General features: G+C 46.2%; 2 protein-coding genes across 3 annotated transcripts; one reads left to right on the top strand and one right to left on the bottom strand.

The window, feature by feature from the left end:
* The first annotated feature begins 2,370 nt into the window (after nucleotides 1-2,370).
* Nucleotides 2,371-6,873, top strand: c20h1orf50 (chromosome 20 C1orf50 homolog). Its single transcript, XM_036151424.1, has 6 exons — nucleotides 2,371-2,559; nucleotides 3,713-3,828; nucleotides 3,904-3,990; nucleotides 4,063-4,194; nucleotides 5,392-6,154; nucleotides 6,241-6,873. The coding sequence occupies exons 1-5, from the start codon at nucleotides 2,511-2,513 to the stop codon at nucleotides 5,575-5,577; spliced, it is 570 nt and encodes a 189-aa protein (XP_036007317.1). The 5' UTR covers nucleotides 2,371-2,510; the 3' UTR covers nucleotides 5,578-6,154; nucleotides 6,241-6,873.
* ap5b1 (adaptor related protein complex 5 subunit beta 1) lies at nucleotides 6,862-14,323 on the bottom strand. 2 transcript variants are annotated; one of them, XM_012882503.3, is made up of 3 exons: nucleotides 14,010-14,323; nucleotides 9,728-10,519; nucleotides 6,862-8,851 (listed from the first exon to the last, which is right to left on the bottom strand). In XM_012882503.3, the coding sequence occupies exons 1-3, from the start codon at nucleotides 14,145-14,147 to the stop codon at nucleotides 6,953-6,955; spliced, it is 2,829 nt and encodes a 942-aa protein (XP_012737957.2). In that variant the 5' UTR covers nucleotides 14,148-14,323; the 3' UTR covers nucleotides 6,862-6,952. The 2 variants fall into 2 exon arrangements, with proteins under 2 accessions (XP_012737957.2, XP_021164256.2); XM_021308581.2 differs by having other exon boundaries at nucleotides 13,950-14,061.
* Nucleotides 14,324-18,140: the final 3,817 nt, after the last annotated feature.

Here is an 18,140-nt window from a genome sequence, read left to right as displayed (position 1 = left end):
AGACGTCCAGCAGATCAAAATGTTCTCTTGCTAACGGCATTATAACGTTATGAGTTACTTATTTCTACACCAGACATGTAGCTCTGAAAGCTGATGCTGTTTTGCTGTCTTTACCTTTCGTAAAAGTGCGTAACCCAGGCAACGGGTGAGGCAAAATGGGGGCCAATGCTGGAGCTGGAGCTGGGGTAGAGAGAGGCGTGGCTTGACTCACATCTTGTTTTGATCTACAGACGGTGCTCCAGCTCCACCTAGTGGTGAAAAATCACTTCTTGCTCCTTTAAGCTGCAACCTAATTACTGCAAACTTTACAGCATAGCTTCTCTTATTATTCACACTGTGTTCCCTTTCCTCATATCTTTTCTCTCAGGGTTGACCCTGAGGGAGTAGAGGGGGGCAGAGTGGACGACCCGGTCTGGCGGGGGAGAATTCTGGTCAAACAGTTTTCCATGGCTCTGTTCCCTTTGACCACGTATCTCTTGTTCTTTGTATGATCCACTCGGTCCTGTCTTGCAGTGGGTAACTCTGTCTCACTCATAGACATAGCTGTCGGCTGAGCTTTTACTGTGACTAACTGGATGTGCTACCTTTTATCTCCTACAGATGCTGGCTGCTTGGGGAATCTATCTGCTTGGTTGTGTCTCTCAATTCAGGCATGCAACTAGCCTTTTTTTATAACATAGAAGTAATCCTTCAGTAAAGTGGCCCAGGCCTGCTGTGATCTCTATTGTGTCTCTGCTCTGTCTTCTCAAACCCCCAGTAGATCTTGGCAAATCACACTGAGCCTGGTTCTGGTTCTGCTTGAGGTTTCGTCCCGTTAAAAGGTAGTTTTCCTCTCCACTGTCGCTGCATGCATGTTCATTATGAAGAATTGCTGCAAAGTCAACAACACAATGGAGGCGCCTCTCCACTGTGGCTACACACTCATCCAGGAGAAGAGAGTGCTTCTAGTCAATGTGTTGGTGAGGATTTTCAGTCATCCAGGTGATGATCAATCCAAAAAAATATTAAAATAAAAAACTGGACTTCTATTCTGAAGCTGAAGACTTTTCACTTCCCATCCAGGAAGTTTTCTCAACTCAAAATATCTGGAGTAGTGTGGAGTTCCAAGCTTTATAGACCTGCTGGAGAGGCTTCATTAGAGCTTAGATCTGTCTAACGTCTTCAGCTTCAGAATACAAGTCCAGTTGTTTTATTATTTTTTTAACCTTTTTTTTTTTTTACTTCTAGTCAATGACTCGATGCAATCTGCTGGGTTTCCTTAGCTAGGAAAACTTTTGACCAATGTGTCTGGAGAATTTGATTAAATTGATTTTGTAAATTGCTTTGAAATGACAGCTGTTGTAAATTTGCACTATATAAATAATTTGATTTGATCTGATCTTTTAAAGGAATTTGATGACCAGAATGGGATATTTTCTGTTATAAACTGTGTTGGTTTCCATCATTCTATGAAACAAACAGGTTCATCAGAATGCTAACCTGTCTGGTGCAGTGTATGATCCACTATAGAACTGTGTTGTAGAACATCAATGAAACCACGTCATGCAGGACAAAGATAGTTTATCCTTATGGAGAGACGTTTTTGAACCCAGACTGTCCCCGAGTAGTCAGCTATACTGCACTGAAACAAAATTAGCATAACTGCACTATACAACTTCATTGTGTGTATAAAAATGTGGTGCTATGTGTCCTTTCAATGTTTAGCTTCTACAAACTTTATATGTATATTTGATATCTGTGCACTGTGAGCCTTGCTTGTGCGCATGTTTGTGTGCATAAACAAGAGATTTACAAACAAGAAATCAGCTTTATCTATACAGAATACAATTTTTGCACTTAAAATAAGAACAATTCATCTCCATCATCTTATTTCAAGAGCAGGGCATCTAATCATCTTATTTTAGGGGTAAAAATACGCATTCCATTGGCAAATAGTCTTATTTTGCTGCTCAAATTAAGGAATATATACTCATTTCAAGAACATTTTACTTACTTATAGTTCCCTTTTTGAAGCGTGTCTCCCATTCTACTTTTAGATACTCTAGGAACCACCCTGCAATCTAAGAGCGAAGTGCTCTGTTAGTTTGGAATAGGCCATATTTTTCTTCCATCTTTATATTCTTCGTTAGAATTTAGCTTGACGTTACAACAAATCAAACTGCTTCAACACTGGTCAGAACCTGTCAGAGATTGTACCTGGAGACAGTCCTTTGCTGTGCTTTCGGTCAGAACATTCCCGTACCAACATGGCGGCTGCGCTGACAAATAGTTCGAGGATAGCATCTATGTCTGCGTCTCTATAATGGGAGGGGCTAAACCTTTCTCGCTGCTGGTGGCAGAAAGCTAGCCTCGTGAGACCATCCTGATCTCGCGAGCTTTCAAGGTTTCACTCGCATCTGGCGGAGTCAGGTAAGCAGAAAGCAGGCGGCTAGCTGAAGGTGGAGGGAGGCCAGCTGGTAAGAGCTAAGGAGAGAAACGCTGAGCTGAAGCTGGAAGCCAAAGAAGAGAGAATGGAGAGGACGGTCAGTCTCCCCAACCAGCCAGAGAAGCTCACCACAGGTAAAAGCTGCGCTTAGTGGGTAAACTTTATTCTACAGCCCTGAGCTGTCATCAGGCTGATTTCTCCTCTTTAATCGGAGTCATTGTTGGCTGTGTGTGTGTGTGTGTGTGTGTGTGTGTGTGTGTGTGTGTGGGGGGGGGGGTATAGCAGGTCTAGCAGGAGCTGCCATGCCGCCGCTGTGGTTGTGTAAAGGCAGTCAGAGCGGTTACACAAGCCTGCCTCCACCATCCGCTCCCAGCTGTCCTCTCAGCTTTGACAGCTGGGACTGTACGTCCAGTCCGTCCACATCCACCATGGGTTACCATGGGTTACCATGGCAATGCAGTAATTACCACAGTCTCCCCTGTCATAATGTACTTTTAAATGTGTTAAGCTCGTATTTTTATAGCGCAGCACTATTGAGACAGAGTCCTCTCTGCGCTTTTTGTTATAGCCAGAAATCAGATGGAGGTTCTAACAGGGGCGTACAGTGCGGGCCCCGGGGGTCCATTAGGGCCCCTGGACTGATTTACCCTAACCGCATGAGGTCTGTGAGATGACTCCGCCGCAGTGACAGTGGAGCTCACTGGGCTAACAGAGGCATTTTGCCTCATCCACCAACATGAAGGCAAGAGAGAAAATGATGGAACGAGTCAGAAATGGTGTCAGTGAAGTTATTTAAGGTTCCCCAACTCATAATCTATATCTTAGCAGTTTAAAATGGATGTTTTCATGCTGCCGTCCAGCTTCCATGGCAAGAATTTACAGAGTTGGTCAAAGTTTACGTTCCGCTAACTATTTAACGCTTTGAGCAAAATCTGATCATAGCTGAAAGAGACTCAACTTACACGACCAGATGTTGCAACATCAAGGGGGAACCTCTGCAGGTAAGGGGCGTTTCCCTTTGGGACCAAATGTGAACGCTGATTGGTCGGTTACTGACAGCTGCTGGATTGATGTACAGGCGGCGTCACGTCGATTCAAGAATGATACAGAATAGGTCCAGCACCGCGGGTGGATGCAGATGGAGGCTTTTTAATTAAAATGGTTTTATATTTGCCTGCTGATTTCAACCAGTGAACAAGTCCTGAGAAGGACCCTAACCTCAGAGAACACGGCTGTAGACAGTATTAAGCATTAAGTAGGGAATCAAATGTAAGGTGTGTGTTGCAGTGAAGCTGGTGGAGAGCAGCGCGGCCCCCAGTGGAGTGGAACTGGTCAGCTCCTACCAGACCAACAGGGTGGGAGACCCCATGGACCTGGTGGCCCTGGCCGGACAAGTCCAGAAGGTGAGCGTCCAGCCGTAGTTCTCTAGCTCACAGTGATGGTGTCCCTCCTGATCAAATAATGTCCCCGATCCTCAGGGGGACGACTTTGTGAAAGCCAACGCTTGCAACAAGCTGACGGTGATCGCCGACCAGATCAGGTACCTGCAGGAGCAGGCCAGGAAGGTGGGCGTCACTAAAGTATCAGACGGCCTCAGCCCCCGGCGCCTGGCTCTGAACGCTGCTTGATGCTTGCAGGTGTTGGAGGAAGCAAAAAGAGACGCCGACCTGCACCACGCCGCCTGCAACATTGTGAAGAGGCCAGGTAACACGTATTACCTGTACCAGCGGCCGTCTGGACAGAACTACTTCTCCATCATCTCCCCCAAGGTTGGTCTGAAACACAGCAGCTGCTTCTCCCTCCTGCCTCCTGCCAGCGCCGCGCGTTACCTAACGCCCCCCGGGGCATGTGACGTTAGCGTTTAGGTTCAAAGGTCAAGCAGCAGTGGAGGGGCTGAACACAGGCGGTTTGGGCTGCTGCTGACTGGCTGGTGTAGACCTGTGCAGGATTTGTTGATCCAGGTTCACAACACACACCTAGTGACCTACTGTCCCCCAGAGCTTCTCCTCATTTTGTCCCGTCTCAGCCACAAACTGCGCTGTGATAGAATCCCAACGCTCCTCCAGGTCCAGGAACGCTGGTCTGCCGTCAGACGAGACCACTGTTGATTGGGTTTTTGGCAGCATGTAAAATAAGCCATGTGGGATGGAAAAGCAGCCTCTGTGCTGCACACCTGTAGGAACGCACCGTCCACCTGGTGATGGCAGCACCGTGCTGCGGGGCTGCTTGTCAACAGACAGGAAGTGGCTCAGAGTAGACGGAGGGAGCTGCAGCAGAGCTGGGACTGAGGACCAGCAGGACTGCCACCCTGAACATACAGCAGCAGATACAGTGGGACGCTTTAGATTAAAGCAGATTAGGGTTAGAATGGCCTAGTCAAAGTCCAGACCTGCATCCAACTGAGAATCTGTTGCAAGACTTGGAAACAGATGTTGACAGATGTTCTCTGTATCTGACCTGTCAGAGCTGTTTTACAGAGAAAGGTGAACAAAACAATACAGTTTGTAGACGTTCACACCCCAGAAGACTATAACTGGACCTGCTGCAATACTTTATTATTTTTTACAAACTATCGACTCAGGGGAGCTGAATGTGAAGGCACACCACTGCTTTATTGTCTTATTTGTAACAAACACCATCAAGTCTTACTTCCACTCCATGTTGCCAAGGTTTACGGCTGTAATGTGACAAAAGGAGGAAAAGTCCAGGGGAGTAAATATTCCTGCAGGGCGTGGTATATCTGCAGCGTTCTGCATGAATATTGAAAAAGTCTAAGCAGAAACTAGAGGCGGTGTGATGTGAGCCAGGCCGTCAGGATTACCCAGCAGCAGCTCTGACGTGTGTAACGAGGTCAGCTGGACAGGAAGCTGAGCTGACAGGGAGGAGACCTGCTGCTGTGTCTGTAGGACAGGAGCGCTCTCAGCCATTATGCAGCAGTTACTCACCTGTTCTCCTCTCACCTGAAGGAGTGGGGACCCAGCTGCCCTCACCCGTTTCTCGGCGCCTTCAAGCTGCAGCACGACATGTCCTGGACCCCCGTGGACCAGGTGGAGAAGAGGGACGCAGAGATCGCCATCATGGACAAGCTGCTGAGCCAGCAGACAGCCTTACCTCCGTACGCCGGACCCAACTTCAAAGGTCTGACTGAGTAACCGACCTGGGCCAGAACACCATCAGGGATGAACAGCGCCACCTGTCTACTGGACATGTTGGTCCACACAGGGACTACAAACTGCTGACAGTGTGTCACCGTCTGTCTTAAGCTGCTTAAGTTGACCTAAAATCATTTTCTTAGACAAACCAAACGCCTGTGGATGTAAATCGGTACCATTTAAGGTTCTTACCTCACATGTAGCTTAGCAACAACAACATCACACCTACAGCTATCAGACTAAATGTGCACTTCTACCAGAATTAAAGAAAATGTTAGTACCTGTGGTGGATGCATTTCTCACATGTCGCCACCTACAGGTGCAGCTCATGAACTGCATTCGGTTCAAAATAGTGAAACTTGTATTTATTTCTTACAGAGTGATGGGTTTCAGCTGTTTCTGGTCCTTCAGATCATTCAGATGATTCTGACTCCCAGGTGGACCAGAACCCAAAATTCAGTTTCTCAGAACCAAAGATAACCCAGAGCAATAAAAGAGCATTTAGAGAGAGAAACATGGAGCTGCTGTAGCTCGTCTGGTTCGTTGGTTCTGGTCCCATCTTCCCTCGTCTAAAGAGGTTCTCTGCAGGGTTCTGGTCTCATCTTCCCTCGTCTAAAGAGGTTCTCTGCAGGGTTCTGGTCTCATCTTCCCTCGTCTAAAGAGGTTCTCTGCAGGGTTCTGGTCCCAGCAGCTTTTTAGACAACCCAGTGGACCAGAACCAGCAGATGAAATGTTGCAGACGCTGGGACCTTGATTTCCAAATGAAAACTCTAGTTTGATCGTAAAGAGCAGATTGGACCACAGCCCACATGTTTCTCTCCTGACGTCCTCATAAGGAGACGTCAGGTTTACCACAGGACCAGGACCTGGTCCAGGTCCAGGTCCAGGTCCTGGTCTGTTGAAGCTCTGACTCCTGCTGTGCTCCACACCATCAAGCTCCTCCATGATCTTTGCTTCAGTCTTCAAGGCTTCCAGCTGCTTGGGCTCATTCTTCCCTCCCCTCCAGAACTCTGAGTAACGACGGGTTGTGCCCCCCCCCCCTCCCCCCGTGGAGGGCGTCGGTACCGTGTTTGTGACGACAGCAGAACATCTCAGGCCGTAAAGTGCTTTGGTTGGATGTAACTGAGTTTTGGGTTTTCCTTAGATATAGAAACACCTGAACCTTCTTCCTGTGTGGAATGAATCTCTGAGTTTCACTTTCTGAACTGGACTACTGGAATAAAGGAACTTTGTGACCATATTAACCTTCAGACTTTTAATTTCAAGACCAATAAAGTGCAATTGTTTCATGTTAAATCAGTCATCTGCTTGTTTATTCTACTTTCCAAGGTGTGTGTGTTAAAAGGCTGCTGGTGGGCATAAAAGAGGCGTGGGGTCATGTGACAGGGAGGTCCTGGGCACAGGTGATTCTCAGCAGGTAGGCGTTGATGTGAGGCAGCAGCTGCCAGTTATCGGTGGCCATGTTGAACTGCACCGCGTCCTCCTCACAGCTGATCTTCAGCAGCAGGTGAGAGCGTGGAGGCAGGAAGAGGAGCACCCTGAAGCCGTCCTCCTGGGACGGGTGGGACAGCAGGAAGGGCAGGAAGTGCTCCTGCAGCAGAGCCTTCAGAGCGCCCCCCCCCAGCTGGCAGCAGAACAGGCTGACTGCACAGCCGCTGGCCTGGCCGCACATCTCCTCCCACAGTTCCTGGAAGAGCTCCTCCCTCCTCGCCCTGCTCCAGGCCGGGGGCACAGGCAGAGGCAGGAAGGTGTGCTGGAAGGAGACGTGGATGTCGGGCACGGGGGCGTGCCAGGTGAGGCCGTCTGAGGAGGTGAAGACGGCGCTGACGTGGATGGTGGTCGGGTAAGGCTGCCTGGGCGTCAGCGTCAGCCGCAGTACCGGCGCCGGCCTCTGGGTGGACAGACAGGGGACGCTGACGTCCTGCAGCTGCTCGTAGTTCTGGTCCGTGAGGCTGAAGTGGAGGCGGATGCTGAAGAGCTGCTCAAAGCGAGGGTGGGGGGGCTCGGTGTGGGTCAGGCGGTACTGTAAGGTGATCTGTGGAGCCGAGCCGGCCTCCCTGAACTGAGCTCTGTACGCTTCCAGAGCTCCGCCTCCCTCATCCTGAGCCAGCGGCGGGCCCCCCGTCTGCGGCTGAGGCTGAGGCTGAGGCCGCGCCTCGCTGAGCTGGAAGACGGCCGTCTCCGCCCGGTGGACGCTCAGCGTGGGGACCAGCCCCTCGCTCTCCGCCATGACGCCGGACAGAGTGGGCCTCTTCACCTGCCCCCCGCCCTCTGCCGCGCTCTGCGCCAGCACCGCCGTCAGCTTCTCCCAGGACAGCGTGGTCAGGAGGGCGTAGTAGAGGCGGGCGTGGTCCTGGACGTCCGTGTCGCCATAGTTACAGGCCAGATGCAGGAGAATGTCTGCCAGAGGAATGAGCAGCGAGTCCAGACTGGGATGGAGGAGCAGGCGGCGGCAGACCCCCAGCACGCCGTTCCCCAGCCGCCAGTCCCCGCTGGCGCGCAGCGAGGACCGGGTGACCACGGCGGACAGGAAGCCCAGGCTGCTGCGCTGGGAGATCTTTGCTTCTTCTGCCACCCGAGCCAGCACCCTGAGGTGGCAGCTGAGGTCTGGAAGGGTGAGCTGGTCCAAGGGGGCCTCGGTTATCGCTCCCTGGAGGCCCCGCAGGAGCCCCACGGCCCAGCTGCAACCCGCCAAGCTGTGCAGCGTCTGCTGGACCAGGTTGAGGATGTTGGGGGCCAGCTGGGGGTGCAGGAGGTACAGCCGACACAGCTGCTGGCTCAGGAGAGCCGAGTACTGCTCCACGCGGTGGAAGTAGGACAGGAAGAGGTAGGCCGCTCTGAAAAAGGTCACAACAATGTCCCGGCTGCCCCCCCCCTCCACAATGTGCAGCAGCGCCGTGAGGTGCTCATAGATGTAGGCCAGCCCCCGGCCCTCCCCCCCCTCCTCCTCCTCCTCCTCCAGGTAGACCAGCGCCTGCAGGTTGAGTCGGGCCAGCAGGGTGGCGCTGTCGTTGAACACGGTGGGCAGCAGGGCCGAGGCCAGCTGGGGGGTGAGGAGCACGGGGAGGGCCTCGTCGCTGTCCCCGCAGCCGATGGGGCGGTTCTCTGGGAAGTGCAGGATGCAGTCCATGTAGAAGAGCTTGTCAGGCGCGCTCAGCAGGGGGTGCTGGGAGAGGACCACCAGCCGCTTCAGGAGGAAGGCTTCGTCTTCAGCGCTGAAGAGGCTGTCGGTGAAGGCGCACTTCATCAGCAGCGTGACGTGGAGGAGGCAAACCTGGAGGAGACGGGAGGACAGAGGGACAGCTGTTAAAGGCCAGCTGCTGCACAGCTGTAGCACAGAGCGCTTCACACACATTCAGCTGTCAGCTCCAAACATTCAGCAGGAGCCAACTAACCCACAGGGCCTAGGACACCTTCAGTCCTTCACCTTCAGTCCTGTTGAGTCCGCCGGCTGCAGCAGATCTCAGACATGCTGACAAGGCAGTGCAGCTTCATGAAGTGGAAGGAAATTACAAGGCAATCTGAAAAGTGTGGCATGCATTTGTGTTCAGCCTAGAAAAATAAAATCTCTGATTTTATTATACCAACTCCCATTCATCGATTTCTCCTCCCTCCTTTTTGTCGCACAAGAAGAATTAGTTTTAAAAACCTCTGAATTCAAAGTGTAACCAAATTACAAATGAACTAAATGTTTATTATGCAATGAGCTAAAAGCAGGCTTCACTTGTGTAACTTCAAACTAACTTAAGTAAATTAATAAAGAGTCCTGTATTATGGTAAATGTTTCCTCTTCATGTTTTCCTAAACCTTTACTCAGCATGCTGTTCTCTTCATGGAAGACCAATGAGTGCAAAATAAAATCCAGATCTTCTGAATGAATAAATGGATTTATCAGCCAGGTCAAGTTCAGCCCTTTCTACTCTCATTCCTCTAAATAAATGCTGTCCAACGTCACCTAACCAGTGAGCAGAGTCTGTCTGCGGTTCTGGTTCTGGTCTCAGAGGTTGGTTAGAGAACGAGCATCATCATGACAACCGAGGAGCCCAGCAGTCAGGTCAGCGCAGGAGTTCTGGTTCTGCCTCTAAAACCATCTCCATTTGGAGCAGGACAGAGGATGGAGCAGACCCCTGTCATCCTGCTGAACACTAACCTCATTGGTCCCCAGCAGTCGCAGCAGCTGGGCTCTGAGGATGCTGGGAGGGATCCCAGGCACCATGGCAACCAGCTCGATCAGCCTGTGGAAGAGTGCAGCCTGACACAGGGGGGTGAGGAGGTAGGACTCCTCCAGCAGGGAGGAGAGGACCGAGCGCAGCTCCTTGCAGTCAGGCCCCGTGTGAAGGCTGGGCACCCGGCCCATGGGCCCCAGGACGAGGGACGACTGGACGGCCGAGTCCCCGCCGTCCGGCTGGGAGGCCTCCTGCTCGGCCTCCCAGCCGGACGTGTTTCCCCCCAGGAGAGCTTTAAGATGTGCTGCGCCTGCTCCTGCCTCCTGGGTGAGCTGATAAACGGCGTTCCTCAGCACCAGGACCTGCAGCCCCACGTAGGCCTGGTGCAGCCTGCAGCTCTCCTGCTGCCGCAGCCCAGCCAGCAGCTCCAGGCGCTGGGAGAGCAGCCCGGGGCAGCTGGCCTCCATCTCCCGCAGGCAGTCGCAGGCCGTGGCCCGGAGGCAGCGCTGCGCGCCGTCGCCGTGGAGGTCGCCGGCGTCCTGGGCTATCTGGAGGAGCAGGTCCAGGAAGTCCAGGGAGGCGCGGGAGCGGCCGCTGGCACAGGAGGAGCAGACGAGGACGCCGGTGAGCGCCACCAGGAGGTGGCAGCGGAACTGGGTCCACCTGGCAGGACACTGGGCGAACACCGACATGAGGTCCAGGGCCGTCTCCTCGCCGGCACATCCTGTGGCGCACAGCAGGCCCGCGTACTCACAGAGAGGAGACAAGAGGAGGACCTGGGAGGGAAGGAGGACACAGGAGAGAGGAAAACCGTGGCTGTGAGCAGCTGTGAGATGATCAGTCCTTAACACACGTCTGTCAGTTCATCTGAAGAAAAACGACCACTGATGCATCAGGTCAGCCTCTCCATCTCTGCTTGTTCCACTTAAAGCACAAAATAAAGTTGTGTGTGAAAATGTAAATATAAAAACGGTTCATAAACATGTGTGGACCAATTTCAGCCGTCTGTGTTCTTAAAGGGGCCATGACAACACATTTCATATTTTAAAGGACCTGCTCAGGAGCAGTCAGCTTTGCTGCTTTGCTCCAAAACAGTCAGGTCATTCATGTTGTCCAATCAGAGCATCCAGCCTCTAACGTCACAGCGCTTACTAAAGAGGAGAGCTGGTCTGAAATGCATCAAGGTTCCACTCACTCTCTAAGGAGAAGAGGATCACAGAAGAGAGGCTGAAGCTCATTTATGGGGACTTTACTGAAGACGGTTTCCTGGAGGGAACTTCAAGTTGGAGGTTTAGATTTTTTCGTTTTTATTCTGGCAAGACAGCTTGAATTTTTGATTGATAGAGTGTGCTCTGTATGAACTGCAGAGCAGCAAACACTGCTCTGCATACTCTGTTGAATTCTGTATACGAACAGTGGGTACCAACTTTTTTTTTAAAGATGTTAAAACGTAAGAAATTCCCATGCTCCTACATTAGATATGTAACAAATATCACCTTTTTTCAAACCAAACTTCTTTAAGTATGGTTATCATTATAGTTCTGTTATTCCATAGTGTGGAGCCATGGGGGGTAAAATTATGGGAAAAAATCATCTTCCAAAAATTTATTATCTCTTTATAGAATTCAGATAATTTGAAAGGCAATTTCCTAATTTCAAAATCACATCTGAGAAAGAAATCCAACCCTCCGACTTTCTTTAAAATATTTTTTGGGATATGAAACCAGATGGATTCTGTCTGTGACATGAAAGCTTTTATCAGGTTCATTTTTAAAACTCCTACCATTGATTCAAAATCCAGTGTTTTCAAGCCTACGTTTTTATAATCTTTAACCAGCTGTGATTTTTTAACATATAAAGTTGTTTTGTTTCTCCATATAAAGTTGTATATTATAGAATTTGCTTTTTTGAAGTTTTTTGGAGACACATACATTGAGCTACATGGATAAATCAATTTTGATATCCCTTCAGATTTTGATAACAGGTTATGACCAAAAATGGATGGATTTCTCGTTAGCCAGAGATAAAAAAATTTCTATTTTTTCATTCATATTTTCTTCCTCCCTTATTTTTGTCTCTTTTATTAATTTTATGCCAAGATATTTAACTTCAGATTTAACAGGAATGGACATTATTTGTGTGTCTGTACACGGATATAGTGGTAGTATTTAACTTTTCTGTAAATTTATATTTAATCCAGATGCTTTGGAAAAGACAGAGATAATGTTCAAAGCTTTGCAAACTACTGATTTGTCCTTTAGAAAGAAAACTGTATCATCTGCAAATTGACTAATGCGAAATTCATAATGAAAAATATTGATCCCTTTAAATTCCAAATTATTTACAACCAAATAAGCCAACATCTGTGTGCATAAAATGAAAAGTTTTGGTGATATTGGACAACCTTGTCTGATTCCATGAGAGATATCTATTCTAGGGGTCATTCCTGGGTTTAGAGAAACATAACTGATTATGTCTTTATTAAACATATTTATCACTTTACAAAAGTTTTCCCCAAATCCAAATTTTTTTAGTGTTTGAGTCAGAAAAGGGTGATCTATAGAATCGAAAGCCTTGAAAAAGTCAATGAAAAGAATGAGACGTTCAGAATCTATATGCGACTGATAGTCTAGTAAATCTAATACTAATCTCAGATTATTATAGATATGTCTGCCTTTTAGAAAGGCTGACTGAACCTCATCAACTAGATTTGCCAGTACATTTTTAAGTCAATTTGCATATACAAGAGCCACTAACTTGTAGTCATTACTCAAAAGAGTTATAGGTCTCCAGTTATTTAGATTCAGTAAGTCCTTATTAGGTTTGGGTAATAAAGTTATAAGTCTAGTTTTCATTGTGGAGGATAAGCATCCTTTATTAATACATTCTAAAAAAGCTTTATGTAAGTTAACAGGTCTCTGAGGTCATTCCACAAGTGTTTATAAAATTCTGACGTTGAGGTCAGTTTTGTGCTTGAGTTCTTAGTGTTACTACCTGAGTTGTAGTTTGTTATGTTGACCTCAGTTTTTGGGCCCCAATTAATCATTTTTGTATAATTTTTGGATTTTTGTAATAAATTAAGAATATATTTCTGAAATTTCATCAACGTCTCTTTGGCTGGTCTATGTAAAACCTTCACACAGCATTAGATACATTAAGGTTCAACAACTCTTTTATTCACATTTCATGTGAGGCAGACACCCTATCTATTTTTAAGACTAATCTTAAAACTTTCCTTTTTGACAAAGCTTATAGTTAGAGTGGCTCATGTTACCCTGAGCTATCTCTATAGTTGTGCTGTGATAGGCCTAGGCTGCTGGAGGACATCAGGGTCTAATTTTCTCACTCTACTGATTTCTACTGTTCTTCAGTCTACTGTTCTCCAGTTTTGCATTGTATTACATTGAATGACTGTCGTCATTTCTGCTTTAACTTTCTGTTCTCTCTCTTTTTCTTCATAGTAGGTACACCTGGTCTGGCGTTCTGTTAACTGTGACATCATCCAGAGAAGACGGCTCACCCGCTACTACCATCTAATGTAGAACAGATTACTAGATCAATGTGTGCTTCTGTGCTTTTTTGTCTCTCTTGTTGTGTCTCTGTTCTGTCTTCTGTAACCCCAGTCAGTCGAGGCAGATGACCGTTCATACTGAGCCCGGTTCTGCCAGAGGTTTTCCTTCCCGTTAATGGGGAGTTTTTCTTCCCACTGTCGCTTCATGCTTGCTCAGTATGAGGGATTGCAGCAAAGCCATGTACAATGCAGATGACTCTCCCTGTGGCTCTACGGTTCCCCAGGAGTGAATGCTGCTTGTCGGGACTTTGATGCAATCAACTGGTTTCCTTATATAGGACATTTTGACCAATCTGTATAATCTGACCCAATCTGTATAATATGATTGAACTTGATTTTGTAAAGTGCCTTGAGATGACATGTTTCATGATTTGGCGCTATATAAATAAAATTGAATTGAATTGACGTTATGCCGTCTATTCCTGGTGACTTCCCATTTTTCGTCTGTTTTAGTGCAGTTTCCATTTCTGATGTAGTTAAGTCTTCATCTAACACTTTTCTTCTTCTTCATTTAGCATTTTTATGTTGTTTTTGATTGAAAGACATAAAATGGACATAAAAATCTATTTGTGTAAAGATGTGCGGTGACCGTGTAAATGGGCCTGGTGTCCATCAGCGGACTCGAACCCACGCACCCTCATAACCCCGGCCCGTTAGGAGGCAGGCGGCGGCGTGTTTGTTTGTGCTGCTCCAACCTTGACTCCATAGCTGGCTCGGTCGTCCCGCAGCTCCCGGAGCAGCTCTGACAGGAAGGCTTCCGGGTTGGTTCCTGACAGGAAGCCGCTCGGACTGCAGCAGAAGGCACTGATCCTCTCCGTCCAGTTAGGCGCCATGTTGGTTAAGGCATGAACACTAAGCTGAGCGCGTCCGTGTCCGACAGCCCTTCAAAGTCATCGTACCAACAATTTGCTGTACCTTGAGGACCAGAACAACCCGTTAGCCCGGGTCCAACAGGTTTCACGGGCCACGCCCACGACCAGTCACTCCCGTGTTGTGTCACGTGCCTGTTAAATGACCACAGCGCCTCCTGTTGGATGGAGGCGCTGCTGCAGGTGTTCGCGGATGTTATCCTAACCATAGACTGACAGAGTAGACCCCGCATTGACTGTTGCGGCGCATAGAATACGGCCGCCATCTTGTAGAGGTCGTCCTGAAACCAGCACAAGGATGCCAGAGAGGCGGATCTCACGGTGTTCACAGGATTTCTCATCGACTTGTCGGTAAAAGGACGCATAACCATGTCAATGTTGTTGCTTTGCTTTATTTTTTACTGAAAACAAACAAAAAATTATTAAAATAAAGTAAACTTGGTCTGATTGTGTTTTTTTTACACCGTTTTGTGTTGTTTTTTAATCGTCGGGAGAATCAGTCTCTACTTGAGTCATGTTCACTTTAACCTAATGGCTATCAATCAGTTATCAAATACTGTTTTCCAAAACATCTGATATTTTATATTTTTTAATTCCGGATATGAAACAATGGAAGCTCATTCTGCTGAACACGAAATTAGCTAAAAGAATGATATGTTATTATGCTGGTAAAACATGGATTCTAATGTAAAACATGACACAGTACTGGATTTGTGACACAACAAGACATTAACATCACAAATTAGTGACTAGAATTTAGTTACTAATTTGTGATGTTAATGTCTTGTTGTGCTTTGTGTAATCAGCGCTAGCAAATGTAGTATTTAAGTACTTTACATATTCCTCAATCAAGGTATCAAACTATGAGAACACATTCCCTCTCTTTCAAAAAGCCTAATATTTCAGCTGTCTGAAATATCCTGTTCCCCTCTCAAAACATGGGAACAAATTAATCTAGAAAGGTTTTTCCTGTTTATTCCTCTCATCATAACTCATGTGAATGTGTACACATTTGCTGTATATTACACAGACCTATGTGCCTACCCTTCGCAGAGTTAGAGCAACATATTTTTCATCATTAATAGAGGAGAATAAGAATAATAATAAGTTGATCCCCCCATTTATGTAGCTCTCAACAGTAATGACTTTAAGGGATTCTTCATAAATAAAATTGATTCCAATAAAAATAAAATCATTGGCATCCTCCCACACACGATTACCTCGTCCTTGTAAGCGAGGCAGCGTTGGATGAACCTTTAAAACCTGACTGGTGTTTGAACTGTTTAGACACAGTAGAACTTTGTGAATTATCTAAAATTTTAGCTTCATCTAAACCAATATCATTTTTTTTTTTTTTACAGATAAACTACTGGATCAATGTGTGCTTCTGTGCTTTTTTGTCTCTCTTGTTGTGTCTCTGTTCTGTCTTCTGTAACCCCAGTCTGTCGAGGCAGATGACCGTTCATACTGAGCCTGGTTCTGGTTCTGCTGGAGGTTTTCCTTCCCGTTAATGGGTGGTTTTTCTTCCCACTGTCGCTTCATGCTTGCTCAGTATGAGGGATTGCAGCAAAGCCCTGTACAATGCAGACGACTCTTCCTGTGGCTCTACGGTTCCCCAGGAGTGAATGCTGCTAGTCGGGACTTTGAAGCAATCAACTGGTTTCCTTATATAGGAAAATTTTGACCAATCTGTATAATCTGACCCAATCTGTATAATATGATTGATTTGACTTTGTAAAGTGCCTCGAGATGACATGTTTCATGAATTGGCGCTATATAAATAAAATTGAATTGAATTGAATATAAATTGGGCCTAGGAGTGCTACTTTTATGTGACTGTGCGTTTTTAATATTTCTATGTGACACTGGCGGTAATGACACCCGGTCACGCCGATCAGAGGTCACCAAAGTTGGTGTTGCTTCGGTTTGTGAGTTTGCTAAAACTATGTCGGACTCCGTAATTTTCTCTGGTCCCCTGCCTGATCTGACCAGTGATGACATGTTTAGCCGCATGTCATCATTCAACCGCTGGTTGTCTAGGTGGTGTCCAGAAAACGACGTGGGCTACATTGATAACTGGAGAACTTTCTGGGGAAAACCTGGTCTGATCCGGAGAGACGGCATCCATCCCACTTTGGAGGGTGCAGCTCTTCTTTCTAGAAATCTGGCCGGATTTATTAGTTCTCCTAAATGCTGACAATCCAGGGTCCAGACCAGGAAGCAGAGCCGTAGTTTAACACACCTCTCTGCAGCTTCTGTACTGTTACCCACCCATTATCCTATTGAGACGGTGTCTTTCCCACGGCCAAAACTTAACAGATCAAAAACTTATCTAAAAGGAACAAATCATAAAAACCTAATAAAAATCAATACGGTTCACCTTGAACCTAAAAATAAAATAATAAAATGTGGTCTATTAAATATAAGGTCTCTCCCTCCAAAGACTTTGTTAGTTAATGAATTGATTTCTGATAATCAGATTGATTTGTTTTGTCTCACAGAAACCTGGCTACAAGAGGACTACGTTAGTATAAATGAGTCAACCCCCTCCAGTTATTCAAATTTCCACATTCCCAGATCTGTGGGAAGAGGAGGAGGAGTGGCAACTATCTTTCAGTCTGATTTATTAATTAGTCCCAGGCCAACTAATAATTACAGTTCTTTTGAACATTTAACCCTCAGTTTCCCTCATCCAAACTGCAAAGCAATAAAACCTCTTCTGTTTGTTGTTTTGTATCGTCCACCAGGCCCTTACACTCAGTTTTTGGATGAGTTGTCAGATTTCTTATCTGATTTGGTGTTAAATACTGATAAGGTTATTATAGTGGGTGATTTTAACATCCATGTTGACACAGAATGTGATAACCTTAGTGTAGCCTTTTAAACTATCCTAGATTCAATTGGTTTTGCTCAAAATGTGCATAAACCGACGCACTCTTGGCTACATACTTTAGACCTTGTGCTGACATATGGCATTGATTGTGAAGAATTAACAGTATTTCCTCACAACCCTGTCCTATCTGATCATTTTTAAATAACATTTGAGTTTAATCTAACTGAGTTCTCCACCCCCAAAAGAGGGTTCCATTATAGTAGATTTTTATCGGATAATGCTGCATCAAACTTTAAAGAGTCTGTCCCCTTTTTAATATAGATGTCTTTGTTAACGGTGTGACTTCCTCATTGCGTTCTGCATTAGACAATGTAGCTTCTTTGAAAAAGAAGGTGATTATTCACAGGAAGAGCTGCGATGACTGTTCACTGGGGAGTTTTCCTTTCCGCTGTCGCTCCATGCTTGCTCAGTATGAGGGAGATGATATGTTTCATGAATTGCCGCTATATAAAAAAAAATGAATTGAGTTGAATTAAACCGAACTGAAATGAAATCAAAAGTATCATCTATACACGTGCAACCGGCCCTATTAATGACTTCATCGGAATGAGTTTGACACCCCTGATCTAAACCTTCAGCTTGTATGTTAGACCCAATCCCAACCATGTTATTTCTTTTGATTAATACCTCCAATTTAGACATGATTAATCTATCTTTAGTAAAAGGATATGTACCACAGGCTTTTAAAGTAGCTGTTATTAAACCTTTACTTAAGAAACCCTCTCTTGATCAAGATGACTTAATAAATTACATACCTATATCTAATCTTCTTTTCCTATCTAAAATTCTTGAGAAAGTAGTTGCTAACCAAGTATGTGAAAATTTACAAAGTAATGGCCTATTTGAAGACGACTCTTTATATGTGTCTATGATCCTAACAGCTTAATAAAATCTTTGCAATTTTTTAAAAGTTTTTCATTTATTGCTTTTTAACATTATTTTACACACCCAACTTTGTATTTTGCATTTATAATATCCTCCATCAAAGTATGTGTTCTGTATTTCAGGCTGTTAACAGTAAAATAGGAAAATAAATGTTAAAAAGAAAGATGATAAAATCCTAG

The sequence above is a fragment of the Fundulus heteroclitus genome, chromosome 20, assembly GCF_011125445.2.
Source record: "Fundulus heteroclitus isolate FHET01 chromosome 20, MU-UCD_Fhet_4.1, whole genome shotgun sequence".
NCBI classification, from domain to species: domain Eukaryota; kingdom Metazoa; phylum Chordata; class Actinopteri; order Cyprinodontiformes; family Fundulidae; genus Fundulus; species Fundulus heteroclitus.
Note: the sequence above shows the minus strand (reverse complement) of the source record. Positions and strands in the feature narration are given on the sequence as shown.

Bases quoted from the DNA above. Each gene is read 5' to 3' on its own strand.
- c20h1orf50 (XM_036151424.1), top strand. From the start codon at position 2,511: ATGGAGAGGACGGTCAGTCTCCCCAACCAGCCAGAGAAGCTCACCACA. The intron at 2,560-3,712 runs GTAAAAGCTGCG...TGTGTGTTGCAG, and splicing joins GCCAGAGAAGCTCACCACAG to TGAAGCTGGTGGAGAGCAGC. The intron at 3,991-4,062 runs GTGGGCGTCACT...TGATGCTTGCAG, and splicing joins TGCAGGAGCAGGCCAGGAAG to GTGTTGGAGGAAGCAAAAAG.
- ap5b1 (XM_012882503.3), bottom strand. From the start codon at position 14,147: ATGGCGCCTAACTGGACGGAGAGGATCAGTGCCTTCTGCTGCAGTCCG. The intron at 10,520-14,009 runs GTTGGAGCAGCA...CTTCCCTCCCAG, and splicing joins GAGCCAGCTATGGAGTCAAG to GTCCTCCTCTTGTCTCCTCT. The intron at 8,852-9,727 runs GTTAGTGTTCAG...CGTCTCCTCCAG, and splicing joins GACTGCTGGGGACCAATGAG to GTTTGCCTCCTCCACGTCAC.